The 20,622-nt window shown below is 42.7% G+C and overlaps 1 protein-coding gene across 1 annotated transcript in view; it reads right to left on the bottom strand.

Moving 5' to 3' along the window:
- Positions 1 to 20,622, bottom strand: part of LOC124796371 (translation initiation factor eIF-2B subunit beta) — a 79,469-nt gene that overhangs the window by 11,044 nt on the left and 47,803 nt on the right. The window contains exon 7 of the mRNA XM_047260532.1: positions 19,200 to 19,396. Coding sequence (XP_047116488.1) covers positions 19,200 to 19,396 — 197 coding nt within the window. The remainder of the gene's footprint in view (positions 1 to 19,199; positions 19,397 to 20,622) is intronic.

The raw sequence follows: 20,622 nt of genomic DNA, 5'->3' as shown, positions 1-20,622 counted from the left end.
TGCAATTGACGGCTCGCGGATGCAACACTAGAGGAGGAACAGAAAACAGCAAAGTCGTCCACAAACAAGGAGCACTGTACTGGACTCCGCACTGTAGACGTTATACTGTTGATTGCAATGGCAAAGAGGGTAACGCTTAAAACACTGCCCTGGGGGACACCGTTCTCTTGCTCAAAGCGATCAGACAGTGTGTTACCAACGCGGGTCCGAAAAAACCGCTGAGACAGGAAAGACTGAATGAAAATAGGGAGGCGGCCACGAAAGCCCCATTGATGCAGTTGTGCAAGAATACAGTGTCTCCAAGTAGTATCATATGCCTTACTAATATCAAAGAAGATACCGATACAGTGATGCTGACGGAGGAAAGCCTGCTGAACAGCCGCCTCGAGGAGGGTCAGGTTGTCGACTGTGGATCGAAATTTTCGGAATCCACACTGAAAGCGGCTAAGGAGCTGTCTGGTCTCTAGCAGCCAGACCAGACGACAGTTAACCATCCGTTCCAGGGTCTTTCCGACACAGCTTGTCAAGGCGATACTACGATAACTACTGGGACATGTGCGGTCCTTTCCTGGTTTGAGGAGAGGGATGAGGATTGCCTCCCTCCACGAGGTTGGGAACACTCCCGTGTGCCATATGAGATTAAAACATTCAAGGAGGATTTCCTTTGATGCCGCTGGAAGATGTGTAAGCATTGAGTACCGGATGCGGTCGTAACCTGGTGCAGTGTCAGAAGTCTCAGTAAGAGCCGACTCAAGTTCCCACATGGAGAAAGGGGAGTTGTAGGCCTCAGAACCGTTCGGCCGAAAGTTCAAATTCGCTCTTTCGACAGTCGCACGGTAGCGACGAAACGCTGGATCCTGGGTTGCAGTGGCAGTACTTTGTGCAAAATGCTCTGCCAGCGACTGAGCTATGGCGCTGGGTGTCGTTTGGAGGCATCCCTGGTTCAGGACTGCAGCTATTGGTAAACGGCTGCGTTTACCGGAAATCCTCCGGATGGCTTCCCATACCTTTGTGGAACAAGTGGAACGGTTGATGGAGTCCAGAAACTCCTGCCATGACCTTTTCTTGCTCTCTTTAATGACACGGCGTGCCCTGGCTCTCGCGATACGAAAGGCGGTAAGATTGACCGTTGTTGGGCGGCATTTAAATCGGCGAAGAGCCGCACGCCTGTCACGGATGGCTGAACGGCACTCTTCTGTCCACCAAGGCACAAGGCGCCGCTTAAGAGTGCCAGAAGACTGTGATATGGACAGGTCAGCAGCATGGTGGATCACAAGCGTGATGTGATCCACCCATTCCTGTACGCTGGTGTGGCGGTCAAAGACAGCCAACCGAGTGAACAGTGGCCAGTTAGCCCTGCCAATCATCCACGATGGTGGCCGCTGCTCCAGCAATACACCATCCAGGAGATGAATGCAGATAGGGAAGTGATCGCTGGAATGTAGGTCGTCAATGACCTCCCAGTGAACGGAGTCAGTGAGGGTTGGAGAGCAGAAAGATAGGTCAATGGCTGAGAATGACCCTGTAGCACTAGAGAAATGAGTCGGAGTACCTGTGTTGAGGATGCACAACACTTGAGATGTTAGGAGGCCCTCCAAAATTCGACCTCGAGCGCAAAGAGAAGTGGAGCCCCACAGGACATGATGGGCATTGAAGTCTCCCAGGAGGAGAAATGGGCGGGGGAGTTGGTCGATAAGGTTTGTGAGAGCCTCTAAGTTCACTGCATCCAGAGGGGGTAAATAAAGGGAGCAAACGGTAAGCCTCCGACCGGAATAAATTGCAACTGCAACTGCTTGCAGGTCAGTATCCAGGGGGAGAGCAGAGGAGTGGTGGTCATTATCGACAAACACGGCGACTCCGCCTTTGGCCCTGTCTCCAGTCAGGTCATCTTTGCGATACAACCTATAGCCCCTGAGTACAGGAGCATCAGATTGTTTGAGATGTGTTTCCTGTAAACACAAGCACAGGGGGCGTTGCTGTGCTAGGAGGTGCAGTTCCTCCACATGTGCCCGGAATCCATTCATGTTCCACTGAATAATGGGAGCCATCTATCAGGGCGGGAGTACCTTCAGTCGCACTTTCTGTCAGGGAGGAGAGCCCACAACAGGTGGAGGCTCAGTTTTGAGGCGAGACGATTGCCCCAGTCTGACATCTACCTCCATCGCCTCAGAAGAGGAGTCGAGAGAGACGTCAGAGAGAATGACATCCACATCAGCAGACTGTAGAACTTCAGTCTCCTTTAGTGGGCGAGTCTTCACCTTTGTCTTTGGCTTCGATTTTCTGGCCTGAGGTGGCATTGGAGCCAAAACCTCAGAAGCAGTAGGGGGTGTACCAGCACTAGGCAGTACACAAGACTGGACCCGGGAAGGGGCAGGAACTTCCATGATGTCAGCTACCACAGCCTGGTCAGAAGGCCGGGAGGGAGCAGCAAGCTTCACAGGAATGGCAGCAGCACATGTACACTGACAAACGCAGGTGCTAGTGCTGACAGTAGCAACCTCCGTTTGGGTAGCGGCATCGGTTTTCAAGACAGGCTGTTTCAGAACGGAAGAAAAGGAGGCAGCGAACGTGGGCGGCTGCATGGACTTGTAGATTTTCTTTGCCTCACCATACGGGATGCGTTTAGTGGTTTTAAGTTCCTGGATCTTCCGTTCCTCAAGGAAAACTCTGCATTCCCTACTCCACACAGGGTGATCCCCAGAGCAGTTCACACACTTGGGAGGAGAGGAGCAATCAACTCCCTCATGAGCGGCTTTACCACATTTCCCACAAGTGGCTTCCCCTTTACAGCCGAGAGTAGTGTGGCCAAAGTGTTGGCATTTAAAACACCGCATGGGGTTGGGGTAATAAGGCCGTACACTGAGACGTAGGAAACCTGCCTTCACATGCTCTGGCAATTTGGTGCTGTTAAATGTAAGAATAAATGAGTCAGTTTTTATGAGAGCACCATCCACCCGTTTCATAACGTGTTGCACGTCCACAATTCCTTCCCGGGACCATTCAGACTTCAGTTCGTCTTGGGGAATGTCGACGAGATCTCTGCAAGTCACAACACCCTTGCTGTAGTTCAAGGTGTTGTGAAAGTCAGTCTCTATCGCAAACTCCCCAAGAAAGTGTGCCTTCTGAAGGTTCTGGACTTGCTGGAAGCTAGATGTTTCAACCAGCAAGGTGCCATTGCGCAGGCGCTTTACAGACTTTAACGTGCCAGCAATACCCTCTAAGCCCTTCTGTATATAAAATGGCGAAACTTTTTCAAAACTCCCATCTTTTCTTTTAATTATGAGAAACACATTCTGAGAAGCAGAATGCGTTCTGTTACTAGTACCTGAATCAGGAGGACTGGCTACACGAGCCCTCTTGTTAGATTGGGTGTTAGAACCTACCAGCGGCCCACCCTTTCCGCTGGGAGGAAAAGAAAAGTTCGAGGGTTCCATCTCGATCCCACGAGCAGCTAGGGAACTAAAGGTCCGCTCAGACAGAGCCCCGCATGCCTGAGTAAGCCCTATACAACTGGGGTGTGGCAGGTGCCCCAGAGGTTGCCCGCTTGCGACTGTTCCACCTCAACAGCCATGCATCTCATAGGCGCGGAGCACACCGGAAGATTGAGGGGTTTTTTATAGAGGTTTGTTCCATCCTCGCGATCCGGGCGGCCAAGCCAAGATCCCCATTCCCTGAGACACACAACATTCCACCGCCGCGCCGCACGGTGGTCGCTGAAGTGTACTCAGAGCTTACGGTGACGGGGGACAGGTGGCGCTTACCAGTCCCCAGCTCAGGAACCCCGGGGTCGCCAAGCCCGTACCCAGCAAATGAATGCTGAGCCCCTGGGGGCTACCTCATGTAAGTGTTGTCACACTCAAAACTAGCAAGCTTTTCAGAATTCTGAGAAAGTGTGGGAATTCAATACTGACCAGGAGTGATGCAAGGTTAAGGACAGATGCAATGAACATCAATGTCAAATAAGCCAAGATCAACCAGAAGAAGGCACTTATTACTACCTCCCAATATTCCTTGAGTGTCGTTGTGGCCATTTGACTGACTGTATCATTATTCAGTTTTTTCAATGTATAGTCATCATCTGCTAAACTTTTAAGTCATTAGTTCAGTTTCACAACAGTGTCACAAGACAGTAACTAGACAGCTTTGAGGTGATAAGAATATCTGTATCTATTTTCTTGACTTTGTCTTTAGGTACAATTTAGCATTTGCATGGACATTATTAATGAAGTACCTCCAATGAATTCTGAGTGATGCCACCCTTCTCCCACCACCCCATATACAAGCAAAGTATGGAGATAGTCCAACATGATACCCTCATGGAGGGTACTATCAATGATCTTTAGGTAAGTAGGTCTTACTGCTGTATATATTGTGTACCCAAAATCCAACCAGAATAACACAAAGGTTTTATAAAATTGGAGTAAGCAGATCCTGTCTACCTTCTAAGATTTATGGTTACAGCACTTAAAGGTCTTCAGTGCCTCGCCTTCAGGTCTCAGAGGTGTGACAACCATGGTAGCTTTGCATCAAATATAAGGCTCAGAAACCTCACTGAATCTTTAAATTGTAAAATGTTGTCCCCCATTCTCAAGTCACATAAATTACAAACATAATGTACAGTATTACAAGCTCCTGACAGTGCTGGATCCAGCTTCAACAATAGAAGGGGGCAGTTATATGAGTTCAAACTGTTAGATTTGATGTCAAAAACATCCCTCTCTGTGATCAGTTGGTGGTGGTGTGGATGCTGGCTCCCAATTGGCAATATCCATAGCAAAGTGCTCCAATATTGCGTGAGCAGTGGCTCCAGGTCTTTTGCAGTGCTATAATGAAAAAATGGTAATGTACCAGAATGCTGCTATAACTGTTAATTGCTTAACATTTCACATTAGCAATAGACCTATTTTGGCATTATTACTTACTTCAGGCTATCTATATTCCAAAACACTCTGTTAAAAGTGTTGTTTGCAGGTACTCCTGCTTCCGCACAGCTGCTTTAGGTGGCTGACTGTGTTTATAAAAGGCTGAACACCACACTTTTGTGGGACAAGAGGGATGGTTTATGAAAGTGCAAAAACACTCACTATGACCTCCTTTATTTCTCTCGCATTATATACTGAGCTTTGGTCCTGCATTCTGAAGGGCTAGGAAGTTTTTTATTGTGGTCAATATTTAAACTGCCACAGAGCCACACCATGGCACAAGTGCCCCTAAGATGATATGAGGACTGACCATGAGTCAGAAATGTGGGAGCTGTTATAGGGTAGAGTAGAGAGATTTGTTGCCAATCTTGTAGGAAATATTTTCACTGCTGGGGGGGGGGGGGGGGGTGAGAATGTTAGACAGAAGAAGCTCTCTGGTGGAACTGCAGAGTATGCAGTATGAACATTTTTATTTGATTTGGGGAACAGGAAAGGAGAATCTGTGCCCTTCAGGCAGTTGGAGGAAGCGAGGAAGGAACTGATAAGGATCAAGGGAGATAGGGATGAGGAGGATGGTTGGGAAATGGCAGCTGGTAGGATGATATGAAGAAAGAGAAGGCGATCCGACAGTTTTATCAATGACACCAAAAACAGGTATCTACGACTGCCGGGGTTAAGTAAAGAAGAGCCTCAGGTAGAATGAGAAGCAGGAAATGAGGAGCACTCTTCAACCGAGGCCAAGAAGCCTAGGAATGCACAAAGTGTTAGGAAGAAGAAAGTGCTGCTGCTATGCTCAGTAGTAGCCATGGGCGAGGTGTAGGCCCCAATTACAGTAAAGTTAAGGGGCAGTGTACCAGGCCACCAGTATCTTCAAATCAAATGCAGGGCTAAGTTATATGATAGAGGACTTACGGTCTTTATGTAAGGCCTTTACAAAAGAGGACAATGTAGTGATAGTGGGTGGGGTGGGAAACAGTTTGGACAGTGGGGCATATGACTTAGGTGGTGACCTGGACAAGATAGCTTTCCTGACTCATGGCACCAATGTACACTTTGTTGAGCTGTTCCAGTGTCTTGATCGACCACACCTTGCTGGAGCTGTGTGGAGAATCAATGTGGGGTTAGGGATGGCTCTGGGGGCAGCCAATTTTGCTCATGTTTCTCTGGTGTCCATCGGGACTACCAACAGATGGGGTTTCACTAGGTGTAGCCTACACCTAAACAGGACTGGGGAAAGGGAAGATTGGTACAGCTGATTCATGAAAGTATAGGGGGTGGATCTCGGGCCACACATGGTCAAATATGTGTAGTAGTCATGGGTAGGAAAAGTAAGTCATTTTTATGATAAACCCAGACAACAGATTCCCCTGTGTGAAGAGCGTCTTCAGCACTTTAAGAAATACTGAAACACAAGACAGATTTTAATACTCCAAATAGCACACATACCAGTGTCACAAAGAGAAACAAACCATTGGATAGAGTAACATGCGACATTTCATTTCACAGACTTAACAATCCTCCATCAAAACATGCAATCAATAAAAATTAAAATACAACTAGTAGAAGTTAAGCTCCAATCTTTGAAATGCACAGTAGTTCGTGTTGTTGAGCACTGGTGTAGAGACACAGAAATCCAACATGTAGTATTATCTATGTATGAAAGGGCAAACTCTTACTGTAGAACTACTTCAAGGGGTGGAGGATCATGCATTTATATCAGAAAAGGAACACAGTTCAAATCAAGACATGACCTCAGTACAGTAAATGAAGACAAACACTTAGAAATATCAGCTATTGAATTAACAGGGCTTGATATCTTTGACCTCAGTACAGTAAATGAAGACAAACACTTCGAAATATCAGCTATTGAATTAACAGGGCTTGATATCACCAAGAAATTAATCATTTTGTGTGTGTATAGATCTCCCAGTGGTAGTGCGGGCACTTTTTTCAATAAATTAACAGAACTTCTAGATAAAGTCTTAAGTACAAAGGTCAACATAATTCAGTGTGGGAACATTAACATCAATACTAATATCATACATGAATCCAGCAGCACCCTCATAAATCTCCTTCAAAGTTTTGGTATGTCTCTATTGGTTAATAGTGCAACAAAGGTTACTATAATGACTGTATCAGTAATTGACCATGCGGTCACAAATATGGACAGGGAAAAATGTGATGTAGCTGTAAAAGATCTAGGACTATCAGACCATCTCTGTCAAATAACAACAGTTAAATCAGGCATCGAATCATTCCCTAAACTACACGCCTACAAACGACATCTATCAGAAATCAAAATAAAAGATTTTCAAAATAACTAGCAAAACAAAGCTGGGATGAAGTGTATAAGGAAACCAATATGAATATGAAATTCTCTAAATTATCAAAAATGGTTCAAATGGCTCTGAGCACTATGGGACTCAACATCTTAGGTCATAAGTCCCTTAGAACTTAGAACTACTTAAACCTAACTAACCTAAGGACATCACACACACCCATGCCGGAGGCAGGATTCAAACCTGCGACCGTAGCAGTCCCGCGGTTATGGACTGCAGCGCCAGAACCGCACGGCCACCGCGGCCGGCTCTAAATTATCCACATTATTTGAATTGAACTTTGAAAAGGTATTTCCAAAAGTATGCATGTCTGTATCAACAGCTCACAAAAACAGATGGATAACACTTAAATACCTCAGTTCCATGAAAGAGTCGCAATGATCCAGAATTCTTAAATTTCTATAATAGATACAAAAAGATCTAAAGGAAGGTGCTGATTGCTGCAAAAAAGTCATTTAATGACAAAATAATATATAATGCAGAGAATAAAAGCAAAGCAGTCTGGGATGTTATAAAAAAGGAAATAGGGAGAGGCAAACAAATGCAGAATAACATACTGCTAACCGAGGGGGATAAGCTAATAAATGATCCTCAACACTTAGCAAACTATGTAAACGAGCATTTTTCAGGTATTGCAGATAAGTTACAGCAAAAATTCCCCAAAACAAATATAACACCTGTAAATAATGTTGCACTAAATACAATGATGTTACTTCCAACCACAGAGAATGAAGTCAATAAAACTGTTCAAAAACTAAAAAATAAAAAGTCAGTAGGCTTAGATCAAGTACCAATCTGTGTACTGAAACAATGCATAGAGATTATACAAGGTCCCTTAACAAATATAATAAATGAATCCTTCACATCAGGGACATTTTCAGAGGAGTTAAAACAGACAAGAGTTGTACCTTTGCTTAAGAAAGGTAATGCAGAAGACACAGAAAATTACCGGCCCATTTCCCTGCTGTCACCATTCTCAAAAGTAATACAAGCAATTATGAAAGACAGATTAATGAATTATCTGAAAAATACAATCTTTTAAGCGAATCATAGTTTGGTTTCCGAAGTTGCAAAAATTGGTCAGCCACAGTAGAATTCACAAAAAGTTGTACTTGATGCTCGTGACAAAGATGAGTGTGTCACAGGCATATTTTTGGATATTTCTAAGGCCTTTGATACAGTTGACCACAAGATTCTATTAAATAAATTGCAAGCATTAGGAGTAAGACGGGTAACTAATGACTGTTTTCGATCATACCTACCAGACAGGGTACAAAGAGTAGAGATAACACATACTTCAAATAGATCTAAACATTTAGTAAAACACTTATCAGAATCAAATTACATTAATATTGGGGTTCTGCAAGGTAGCATATTAGGATCAATACTATTCCGGATACACACGAATGACTTTCCCAGTAGTGTTACTCATAGTGAAAGAATTCTCTTCGCTGATGACAGCAATATTATAGTTACTGAGAAAGCAAGAGAACTCCTTGCAGAGAATGCAAATGAAACTCTCAAGGAAGTTAAGATTGGTCAATAAGCAATAAAGTGACACGAAACATAAAGAAAACTAAGGCCATGAATTTCTGTTTGAAGAGGGAAAATGACAATGTTAAATTACATGTAGATGGCACCTCTGTAGGCTGTGTAATAAATGCAAAATTTCTAGGAATGAATATTGATTCTCAGTTGACATGGTGTGAACACACAAAGGTACTTGCAAACAGAATGTCATCAGCATGTTATGCCCTTAGAATCCCATCATCAGTGTGTAGCATGCAGTGTCTTTTAGTTACATACTATTCATATGTACACTCAATTCTTAGCTAGGACATTCTTTTTTGGAGAACAAATACACAAAATATGAACGCCATTTTCAAGCTCCAGAAAAGAGCCATAAGAATAATAACCAAAAATAGTTGTCAAGCTCATTGTAAAGATCTGTTCAGAACACTGGGGATTTTAACTGATCTCCATGTGAATAGATTTACCGGTCAGTTGTACACATCAAAAATAACATTGGTAATTACTGTACAAACAGCTCTGTCCATGACCATACAACAAGAGAGAGACTCAACTTACATTTACGAAGAAAAAATAAACATAAAACTCAAAACAGCATTTTCTACCAAGGAATAGAACTGTACTATAAATTACTAAGAGAGATTAAAGAAATTACATAAATACACTTATTTAAAAAGGCAGCTAAAAAGTACCTATTATGCAATATATTTTATACATTGAAGGATTACTTGTATAAAACAGAGTAGGGGTTTGCTAAAAAAAGTTCTACAAATATATAATAATAATGGTTATAAAACATCCAACACTCCATGTAACACCTTCACACAGTGTTTCTTCCTTCTTTTTTTCTTTTCTAGAAAACCTTACCCCCAAGCTATGCATAGCACAATACTAACACCTCTTCCTCTTGAGCTCAACATCTCATCTCACTCATTATACAGAGATGCTGACTCAGTTTTTCAGAACAGCAAATGGGAAGTTGCACTACAGAAAATGGCCCAGAGATCACCAGTGTGTGTGTGTGTGTGTGTGTGTGAAGTGTTACAAAACAATGTGCGTATAGTATTTGCAGTGAGTGATAGTGAGTTATGAGTGTACAGTGTGGCATTACATTATTTAAGAAGTTATTTGTAAAAAAAAGTATTGTATACTAGGAGTAAATCTTATGATTGTCTCTATCTAATAGTCTGTAATGTATGTGTATGCAAATTAGCTTATTTTAAATTAATCTAAACTTGTAAATACTTTGACATGTCCTATATCCTTGTAAAAAGAGATCTACGGAGGAATAAAGCTGCTGTTGCTACTGCTACTGCTGCTGCTGCTGCTGCTGCTACTACTAACTACTACTACTACTACTACTACTGAGATGGATGAATCAGCCACATGGTGCATGTGTTCCACCCAGTGATGGACAATGTTTCAACCCTCAAACCAAGCCTATGGGCTATACGCAATCAGTTTGCTCTGCTGATTACCAATCTCAGCAGCTTTCTTTCTGGGATTTCTCCACCTGGTAGATGGATTCAGAGCAGGATCTTGTCACTGGAATGAAAGTCATTAGTAACTGTCCACTTATTGAACTCTGTCTGGGCCGGTCAGGCGAAAGAGGTTTATAGCTGAGGGTGAACCTGTAGCTGTACTTTCATGTATGTGGCTTCAGAGCTGAGAACATATGGCTCCTCAGACATCAGAAGGCTCTTTAAAACTCTATACTTGTGACTGACAGACTGTGCTTCCCATAACACACCATTGCATGTGTTACTCGCAGAGAAGAAACTGTCAGGGCAGTTGCATCAGACTAGCAGACTCATAGAGGCCTAATAATAGTTCTTTCGGTGTTAAATACATCTCTATCATTAATTTCAATAATTGTTTGAAGGTCTGTAACCAGACAGACAGCATACAGATGGTATACAAGTTTATTTATAAACACAGCCACCCATCCTTTGGCCCTCTCCTAAATACGAGCATCCTTGTGGTGAAGCATGTAGCCCCCATTCCAGGGTATCAGTGAACTTAACAAGTTTCCTGTAAACGTAAGCACAGGTGCTTTCTATTTGTCAGGTTGGTTGGTTTAAATGGGGGGAAAGGGACCAAGCTGCGAGGTCATCGGTCCCTTGTTCCCAGTAGAACAATTACATAAACAATGGGCAAAACAGGACAAGAAAACCACAGAGAGACACAAGAAACAGGGAGAAGAGATTAAAAACAAGAGAGCACTGACCATGAGAATAAAAAAGGAGAAGACAGCCACTCTGCACCATATTAAAGCCTCCACCCTAAAAGTCCTAGGGTGGAGGACACAGAGGGACAAAGGACGTGTGCCAAAACCCAGATCAAATGATAAAACCCACCCTCACGAATAAAACATAAAACTAAAGCTGCTGTTGGGGCACTGTCATGTTGGAGTCACAGTGACAATGAGGTGGGTCCCCGCGAAAGGGGAGGTAACCATGTGCGAGTCACATATGACCAATGCAGAACCGACAAAGGACAACCGATTCCCTGCGAGAAGATTGCAGGGAAGATTTCCACACATTCACAGTCTCCTTAATGACACGCAGTTTGTTGTGCATACTGTTATGCCACTTTGTCTCCCAAAGCTGAAAAACCTTGCGGCGTAAGAAAGAATGCAGATCAGTTTCAAATATGCCCATCTCCAGGAGCAGTTTCCACATAGCCTGTTTGGCCAGCCTGTCAGCAAATTCGTTGCCTGGGATTCCGACGTGTCCTGGGGTCCACAAAAACACCACTGAATGACGGGACCTTTTCAGGGCATAGATGGACTCCTGAATGGATGCTACAAAAGGATGGCAAGGGTAGCACTGGTCAATAGCTTGTAGACTGCTCAAGGAGTCAGTACACAGGAGAAATGACTCGCCAGGGTATGAGGTGATGTGCTCAAGAGCACGAGGTACGGCCACCAGCTCTGCAGTGAAAACACTGCAGCAATCTGGCAAGGAGTGCTGTCCAATACGTCCACCATGAACATATGCAGAGCCTATGTGACCATCAGCCATCGAGAAGTCAGTGTACACAACTTCAGAGCCCTGGAACACGTCAAGAATCGAGAGGAAGTGACAGCAGAAAGTGGCAGGGCTAACGGAGTCCTTAGGGTCATGCAAAAGGTCCAGACGAAGCTTCGGCCAAGGTGTACAACATGGAGGTGTACGTGAATAGACCTCAAGTAGAGGTGGTAAAGGGAAGGAGTCCAATTTGGAGAAAAGGGATCACACGCGAACTGCAATTACGAGACCTGACCTGGGCTGCCGAAGCGGGAGATGAACTGCCGCGGGTGGGAAAAGGAGACGGTAATTCAGATGCTCAGGAGACTATGAATGTGTGCAACATAAATGGCAAGCAGTTGTGCAAGTCGGATCTGCAATTGAGGGACTCCGGCTTCCACCAGGTCACTGGTCACCGGACTTGTTCTAAAAGCTCCCATCACTAGGCGAGTGCCACAGTGTTGCACTGGATCGAGTAACCGCAGCTGAGGGTGCCGCCGAACTGTAAACCACATTCCCATAGTCAAGGGGAGATTGAACAAGGGCTCTGTAGAGCTGCAGCAGCGTAGAGCGATCTGCACCCAGTTGGTGTTGCTCAGGCAGCGGAGGGCACTGAGGTGCTGCCAGCACTTCTGCTTAAGGTGACAAAGGTGAAGTAGCCAAGTCAATCGGGCGATGAAAAACAGTCCTAAAAATCAATATGTCTCCACTACAGTGAGTGGATCATCATTAAGATAAAGTCCTGGTTCCGGATTAATGGTACGATGCCAACAGAAGTGCACGACACACAACTTTGCGGCTGAAAACTGGAATCTGTGGGCTACAGCCCATCACCGCGCCTTGTGAATGGCTCCCTGTAGGCGCTGCTCAGCAACACCAGTACTGGAGGAGCAATACGAAATGCATAAGTTATCCGCATAAGAGAAGGGGAGACTGACAGCCCTACAGCTGATGCTAGGCTGTTAATGGTCACTGAAAATAGAGATACACTCAATACGGAGCCCTGCAGAACGCCATTCTCCTGAATACGGGGAAACTATGGGAGGCACCAACTCGGAGATGGAAAGTATGGAGCGACAGGAAGTTTTGGATAAAAATTGGGAGTGGGCCCCAGAGACCCCACTCATACAATGTTGCAAGGATATGATGTCACCAGGTCGTGTCGTATGCCTTATAGAAGTCAAAACAGACAGCAACCAGGTGTTGGCGTGTGGAAAAGGCTGTTTGGATGGCAGACTCAAGCGACACAAGTATATCAGTGGTAGAGTGATCCTGGTGGAAGCTGCCCTCACTTGGAACCAGTAGGCCATTTAACTCCAGAGACCTACCCAACCCCTGACACACCATACGTTCCAGCAGCTTGCAGAGAACATTGGTGAGGCTGATGGGCCGAGAGTTATCCACATCAAGTGGAATTTTACTGGGTTTTAGCACGGGAATAATGGTGCTCTCCCACCATTGTGATGGAAAGTCACCATTGCACCAGATCTGTTTGAAGATGACGAGGTGATATCGTTTGTAGTCAGACAAGAGATGTTTAGTCATCTAACTGTGGATCCGATCTGGCCCAGAAGCTGTGTCGGGGCAATGTGCAAGGGTGCTGAGGAGATCCCACTCTGTAAAGGGGGCATTATAGGGTTCACTGTGGTGTGTAGTGAATGACAGGACTTTCCTTTCCATCTGCCGTTTGAGGGTGCGAAAGGGTGGGGGGTAGTTCTCCGACGCAGAGGCTCGGGCATAGTGCTCGGCAAAGTGTTCGACAATCACGTCTGTGTCGGTAGACAGCATGCCACTGATGTTAAGGCCGGGGACACCTGTTGGGGTCTGGTACCCAAAAAGACGTCTGATCTTCATCCAGACTTGGGAAGGTGACTATGGCACCCAATGGTTGATACGTACCTCTCCCATCACTCCTGTTTCCGTCGTTCTATAAGCAGGTGAACGCGGGCACGGAGCCGCTTAAAGGCTACTAGGTGCTCTGGGGAAGGGTGCTGCTTATGTCGCTGTGCTGCTTATGTCGCCGACGCTCTTTAATTGCCTCAGTGACTTCCGGCGACCACCAACGGACTGTCTTTCGCTGGGGGCCACCATAGAGAACGAGGAACCGCGTTTTCTGCTGCAAAAGCGATCGTTGTAGTGACCTGCTCAATAACAACATCGATGGCACAGTGTGGGGGAGTTTCAACGGTGACAGCAGAGGTGAAGGCTGCCCAGTCTGCCTTGTTTAAAGCCCATCTGGGTATGTGTCGGTGGGCATCATGCCAGGGGAGTGACAGGAAGATGGGGAAGCATTTGCTACCACACAGGTCATCATGTGCCCTCCACTGGAGAGATAAGTCCTAGGCTACTAATTGATAAATCAATGGCCGAGTAACTACCATGAGCCACACTGAAACCTTTGTAAGGAGTTTCAGTTTTATCTACATGTGTTCTAAATCCATATATGTTCACTGAAATAAGAAGCCGTCTTAATAGCAAAGTTTATCTTTACCTTCCCCTTTATCATTTTGCTGAGTTGGGACTATTAGTCTGTCTACGGGTCAGCATCTTACTATTATACATCAGTTTTCCACTGTAGCCATAAATGACGTGCATAGGAAGGAGGCGGTTGTGACCTTTTCAACCTCACTACATGGAACTTGTTTATTAATTTTAATTTCCTGGACCACCACCTCCTCCAAGTAAGCATGACAATCTTGGCTCTAGACACCATGGCTCGCAGTTACACATGAGCAGAGACACACAGGCAGCACCACCTTTGTGGGCGGCTTTGCAATAATTTCTTCATGTTGCCTGAAACATGGCAGTGTAGTATGTTTGAACTACTGACATTTAAAATACCTTACATGACTTGTTATGTAAGCTCCATCTTCTGAAGAGATAAACTCTGCTTTGATATGTTCAGGAAGAACATGTGTTGAGGTATTACACCTATGGCAGCTACAACTTAAATTAATCCATTTAGTCATGAGTTTCACAGTTATGTATGTTAGCCTATTTGCAGCCTACTTGGAAAAGTTTCATAAAAGGACAGCTGTATGGACATTTTAACTTGCCTACATTACTTCCATGACATCTAAACTGCTTCAACAAGTTACAATAAATTCAGCATGAAGCGCAGTGGTAAAAACATACTCACAGCATATTAAATATCAAACTAAGTGCAGCTGTTTCTTGCAGTTCCCCAAAGACATTTTTCTTGAAGCTACACATGACAGTCACAACATCAACTTCCCATTTTCCCTTTGATCCACTTGCTTCTAGGTCTATCAGGTGACAACCCATTTGCTAAAATGTATGGTGTTGTGCAGTTCTGCCACAACTGGGTAACCACCATGTTGTTTTGCATCCTGCAGCTTGACATGAAGAATGCAGAAAAGTAATAACTTCTTTAATATGCTTTCTTCTCTTTTTATGATTAGAAACACATTCTGGCAATAGATCTGTGTTTTGATCTCATATTAATTTGTGTGTTCTCAGTATGGCTGAACTCAGGACATCTCTTGATGAGATGGATGTTAGCTCCAGCAAACAGCTCAGCCGAACCACTAGGAGAATGTTAGTTGCATGTTGTAGGCTACACGAACACAAGATGTGCAACTAGGGATATAGATGTCCAGTAGCAGAGTTCTCTGTTTTTACAGACATCAATTCAGCCAATTAAGCTGAGATACCTGTTCACTACGATACAATTTCCTCCACCTCATGCCATTGTGTATGCCAGAGCAAGCAAAAATTTTACTGTTATAGAGGTACCAGCTAGCTCCCAGCCCAGCAAATCTCAGGTCTGCCAAACCTGAACTCACCCATCTAAAACTAAGCTACTTATGAGCTAACCATTTAGCACAAACTAAAAGGCACAGATTGCTACAAACACAACAAGCATAAACCCACTTAGAAGGACAGTTCCCAGCTGTGCAGTTTAGAGACTTGGTGTTACTGCTGAAGGGCCAGATGGCATGGATTATACGAGGGCGGTTCAGAAAGTAACCTCCGATTGGTCACAGTGCGGGTTGTGGGGGGAGTAGCGACGCCATCTGTGCGTTCACGCACTCAACAGGTCAGTCGGCATCAAGCCGTGGTCGAGTGAACGTCGTACCTGCGCTAGTTTAGTTTTTGTGGCAGTTTGAAATGTGTGCTGCAGTAGAAAACTCCGCCAAATGTGAAGTGCGTGCTGTCATAAGGTTTTTTACAGCCAAAGGATATTCTGCAGCAGCTATTCATCGTGAGCTTTGTGCCGTGTACGGACCAAGAGTTATGAGTGAAGGAGTTGTCCGTGAATGGGTACGTTTATTTAAAAGTGGACGAGAAAACGTTCATGATGAAGAGAGGAGTGGTAGACCATCATTGGTGACTGACGAACTCGTTCAGACAGTTGATGCAAAAGTTCGTGAAAATCGACGTTTCTCAATGTCGGAGTTGTCTACTGGTTTTCCACAGATTTCTAAGACACTCTTGTACGAGATAGTGACAGCAAGATTGGGTTACCGTAACTTCTGTGCACGATGGGTGCCCAAAATTCTTACCGACCACCACAAAACTCAAAGAATGGCCTCTGCATTAGACTTTCTGTCACGTTATGAGGACGAAGGAGAACCATTGTTAAACAGAATCGTGACCGGTGACGAAACCTGGATTAAGTACGTGAACCCTGAGACAAAAGAACAATCAAAGATGTGGGCACATTCAAATTCGCCTACCAAACCAAGAAAAGCCTCGCAAGATTTTTCTGCCGGTATCGTTTTTTTGCACAATAACGCCCGTCCTCACTCTGCTCGCAGAACAATGGCCCTTCTTGAGTCCTTCAAGTGGGACGTTATCAACCATCCACCTTACAGCCCAGACCTGGCGCCAAGTGATTATGACCTCTTCATGCATTTGAAGAAATGGCTCGGGTCACAGCGGTTTGATGACGATGAAGAGCTCAAAGATGCGGTCACAGGCTGGCTCCAGACACAAGCGGGTGATTTTTATGCAGAAGGAATTTCAAAGCTTGTGAAGAGATACGATAAGTGCCTCAATCGCTATGGAGACTATGTAGAAAATTAGTGCAAAGATGTAGTTGTAAGATGTATATATTAAAATATTTTTATTTAACTTGGTGTATTTTTTTAAATCAACCGGAGGTTACTTTCTGAACGGCCCTCGTAGAACAGCACTATAAACAAGTACACAATTTTATGTGTCTGCATCATGCTCTGCCCTTTCTCATAGTTTAGTGGTGGCCATTTGTACTTGTGGACAGGTGGATGAAGATCACAGCCACAAAAAAGCTATGCAGTACTTGCAGTGAAGTTGATAAAAAGTGTTTCACTGATAAAAAGTGTTTCATAGGTGGCATCACCTCTGATATTATAGGATATAGTGATCAAAGATGTGAAACAAGAAATGCTAGGTGCATTTGTGGAAATTGTTTAGACCTAAGTGTTTCATTTGGATATAAACCAGCTGACAAGAGGTTGTAAGTAGACATAACATACAAAATGCATCAGGATAGGAGCTATCAGGACGGGTGCTGCTGTAGTGAACGTGCTGTTGTTGATTAGCTGCTTCTACAGAGCCATACTGCCATAGATGATGAAAGACTCAAGGGGGTAATCCCTTTTGAAAATTTAAAAAGAAAAAAATTCCCTTAAAATTTTCCTTGGGATATCTACTTTATTGTAGTGTTCATCCCTGGTCTGCCAGAAACTCCATTCTCGAGTTACGTGGCGATTTGTGAGAAAGTGTGTCTGAAAACTTTTAACAGTAAGAAAAAATTAGTCAACATCGCTGCCAATGTGGCAGCATTTAATTTCAATGATGGCCAAAGAGGCATTATGGAAATTATGAATGTGCTTGAACTTGAGATCAGACCAGCACAAAAGTTGACAGAAAGTGTATTGAGTGAGCAGAGCAGCATATGATAGAAGCTGCCAAAGAAGCCTGCAAGACACCATGGCCACACAGAACATGGAGCAGAACCTGCTTTTGGATCTGGAAGAATTGCTGTATGGTCCAGGGATTGTTGACTTGAAGTATGTTTAACTTAATTTCAAAAACTTAAAAAACAGTTTTTCTGGAACCTATATTTTTAAAATTGGCAGGAAACATAACTTGGGAACACTACATATGATACTGAGTGGAACTTGATGCCAGCACTGAATTCTCCATCAGCGTACATAGCTTTTTTGTGATATCTTCAAAAGCCTATTTCTGGTGCACATGTATGTCTCAATATTTTGGACAAAGAAAATGATATTTGTTTCAATATGTTACCATTTTGTTAGAACTTAATACTTTTCAATTATCATTTGTATAAATGACTTATACAAAATTAATTTGTTACAGGTCTAATAGGAGGGCTTCGGGAATTCCTGCCAATGACCAATGTTCTTGCTGCAAATGGTCCTTCAACCTGATGCAGTGGTTACAGCAAGCATCATAGGTGAACATAAAAATGATTTCTTAAAAACAAAAGTGTAAGGAATAAAACTATTCCATCAGATTTACCATTACTTTTTACTTGACTTGGAAAAAAAGGCTGTTTTTCATGTGTTCAAGGAGTGTTATTCCCTTAATCAATAAACACACTTAAGCTGTATTGAGGAAGAAATTTCTGAAACTTCGAGTCTAGACTGCAGTGTTCATAAAAAAATGAATCTCGACCATGCAGGGGATAAAAGACTTGGGATTCCTTTAAAACTTGATACAGAGATACCAAATATGAAATGAACATATGAATTACAAACTGAAGAGGTATTATAAATATTGTGTGAGGTAAGCAGCCTCAAAAAATAAATAAATAAATAAATAAATAAAATAAAAAAAGACATGATGGCATCTAACACAGGTAACTGGACACATAACAAAACAGCAGACAGATCAGTATGTAGGAGCAGCTGAAAATAACAATTTGTAAAATATATAATCAAGACGATGTAATAGAAATCAAGACGTTAGATGTAATAGATGCACAAAAATGGAAAGATTAGCACACAACAGGACAAGATGGAAGATGTCACCAAACTAAATAGCCCAAGAATTGATACATGAAAATTTTCATTCCTCAAAATTTGTTGCAATGCATTAAAATGAGCAACAATATCTCGGCTTGAAAGCTTTACTCCAGCTGTGTCATCTATTAACATTTAGTTCCCTCCACATCTCTTACATCTTTCTGAATTCTGTGTGAATTTACAAACCACAATCTTCCACTCACCTATTACTACTCGTAGCTCATTAAATTACATTGCTAGTAACTTTACACATTCAGATCTAAACATTAATTTTTTAGCACACAACTACTAATTACAGATGTTGAAATTCCCTGTCACACAACAGTCACTCATTCGTATTTAATTTGTAGGAATACTACATACATATGTGGAAGAAAATATTAGCCACATTCAAAAACTTACGTGTTTGAAATGAAAAGTGTAACCAAGTCCGGAGGTACGTAATCAAACACAGGATTGAAAACATGTGTTTTGGAGAGTATTGCACCATCTGCATAACTGAGAACTCCTTCTGGTGAGACAAAACTATTAAATGCATCTTGATCATAGGAGCACAGGTACTTAGGACTCAGCTTGTACATTGGTGCCAAAACAATGACCTGCAAAGATCATTAATACATAAATATTCAATACAGACTACTAGCTTAGTAATAGCTAGACTGGTTAAGAATCACAGATTTTAAGAAGTGTAGTGACTCTATAATTACAAGAACTACTTGTTAGTTCTAACATATGATTTTGAGTCTCTAATGACACAAACAAGTGTATAAAGTTATCTAAACAAAAATTTCTACTACATTTTCATAACTTATCAAACTGTATTTTAATCCTCTCGCAACTCTACGTGATACTCTGCAGAATACACAACACTTCTAAAATAGCAATAAATGATGAATTCCAACAGTCTTTAGCTGCTTCCCACATAAGTTAACTTTCATCGTAAGCCCTGTGCCCTCATTTCAGTTCAGTGTTAGTCAATTGAGGCAAATCCTATGTTCTTGTATCAGCTGGTTTTACAAGACTGGTTGATTTTGTTTGGGCTAAATATTTGTCTTTGTTTCCTGTTAAGATTTTGTAAGTCTTATGTGACCACAAAATTGAAATTCTGACATAACTGAACAAGAGAAATTAACTTGTTAGGAATGTGATTCAAACATCAATGTTATGCTTTTTTGTATACAGCATACTGGTGTATTTAGTATCATATGTACGTCACCTCTGTAAACATTTATTTAATAAGTTCTTAAATTACAGATGAAAAGTCTACAAGTACTTCATTTTGTGAAACAAACTTTCAAGGAAGTAAGTGTATCCAAGAAAGCATGAAACCAGAAATAAGAGAGCAAATTTACATAATTATATTCAAGGTCTTTTAACCTCTCTATGAAAAACTGAGGAGAAAAATTACAGTGTCATTTAGTGCTGGCAGGAATCTTTTTACAGACATACCAATAATATTTCTTTACTTTTGTGGAATATGTATATTTAAAGTAAAAACACAAATCAGTTAAGGGTTTCAGTACATCAGTAAAGAAAAGATCTTGCTAATTGAACTTCAAAAATTTTTTGATTTCTGTGGTCTATATTTCAATTTGTAGTCTGCTATGTATCCCACAATAATTCCTTAATTTACCTTCCACACATTCTGATTTTTGCTATGGGCTGATGTTGCTTTTTTATTTATTTTAACAATATCCTTTAGAATGATAAGGGAATGGGAAGAGTTCTGATTACTATGTAATTCTGGGATCCAGTCACACCAGTGTTGGGAGAATTTGCAATTTTCTCTTCCTCCTCCTATCTCCAGATTGTGTATACATGATTT

This window comes from Schistocerca piceifrons, chromosome 4 (assembly GCF_021461385.2).
Source record: "Schistocerca piceifrons isolate TAMUIC-IGC-003096 chromosome 4, iqSchPice1.1, whole genome shotgun sequence".
Classification (NCBI taxonomy): Eukaryota; Metazoa; Arthropoda; class Insecta; order Orthoptera; family Acrididae; genus Schistocerca; species Schistocerca piceifrons.
This window is presented reverse-complemented; position numbering and strand designations above follow the sequence as displayed.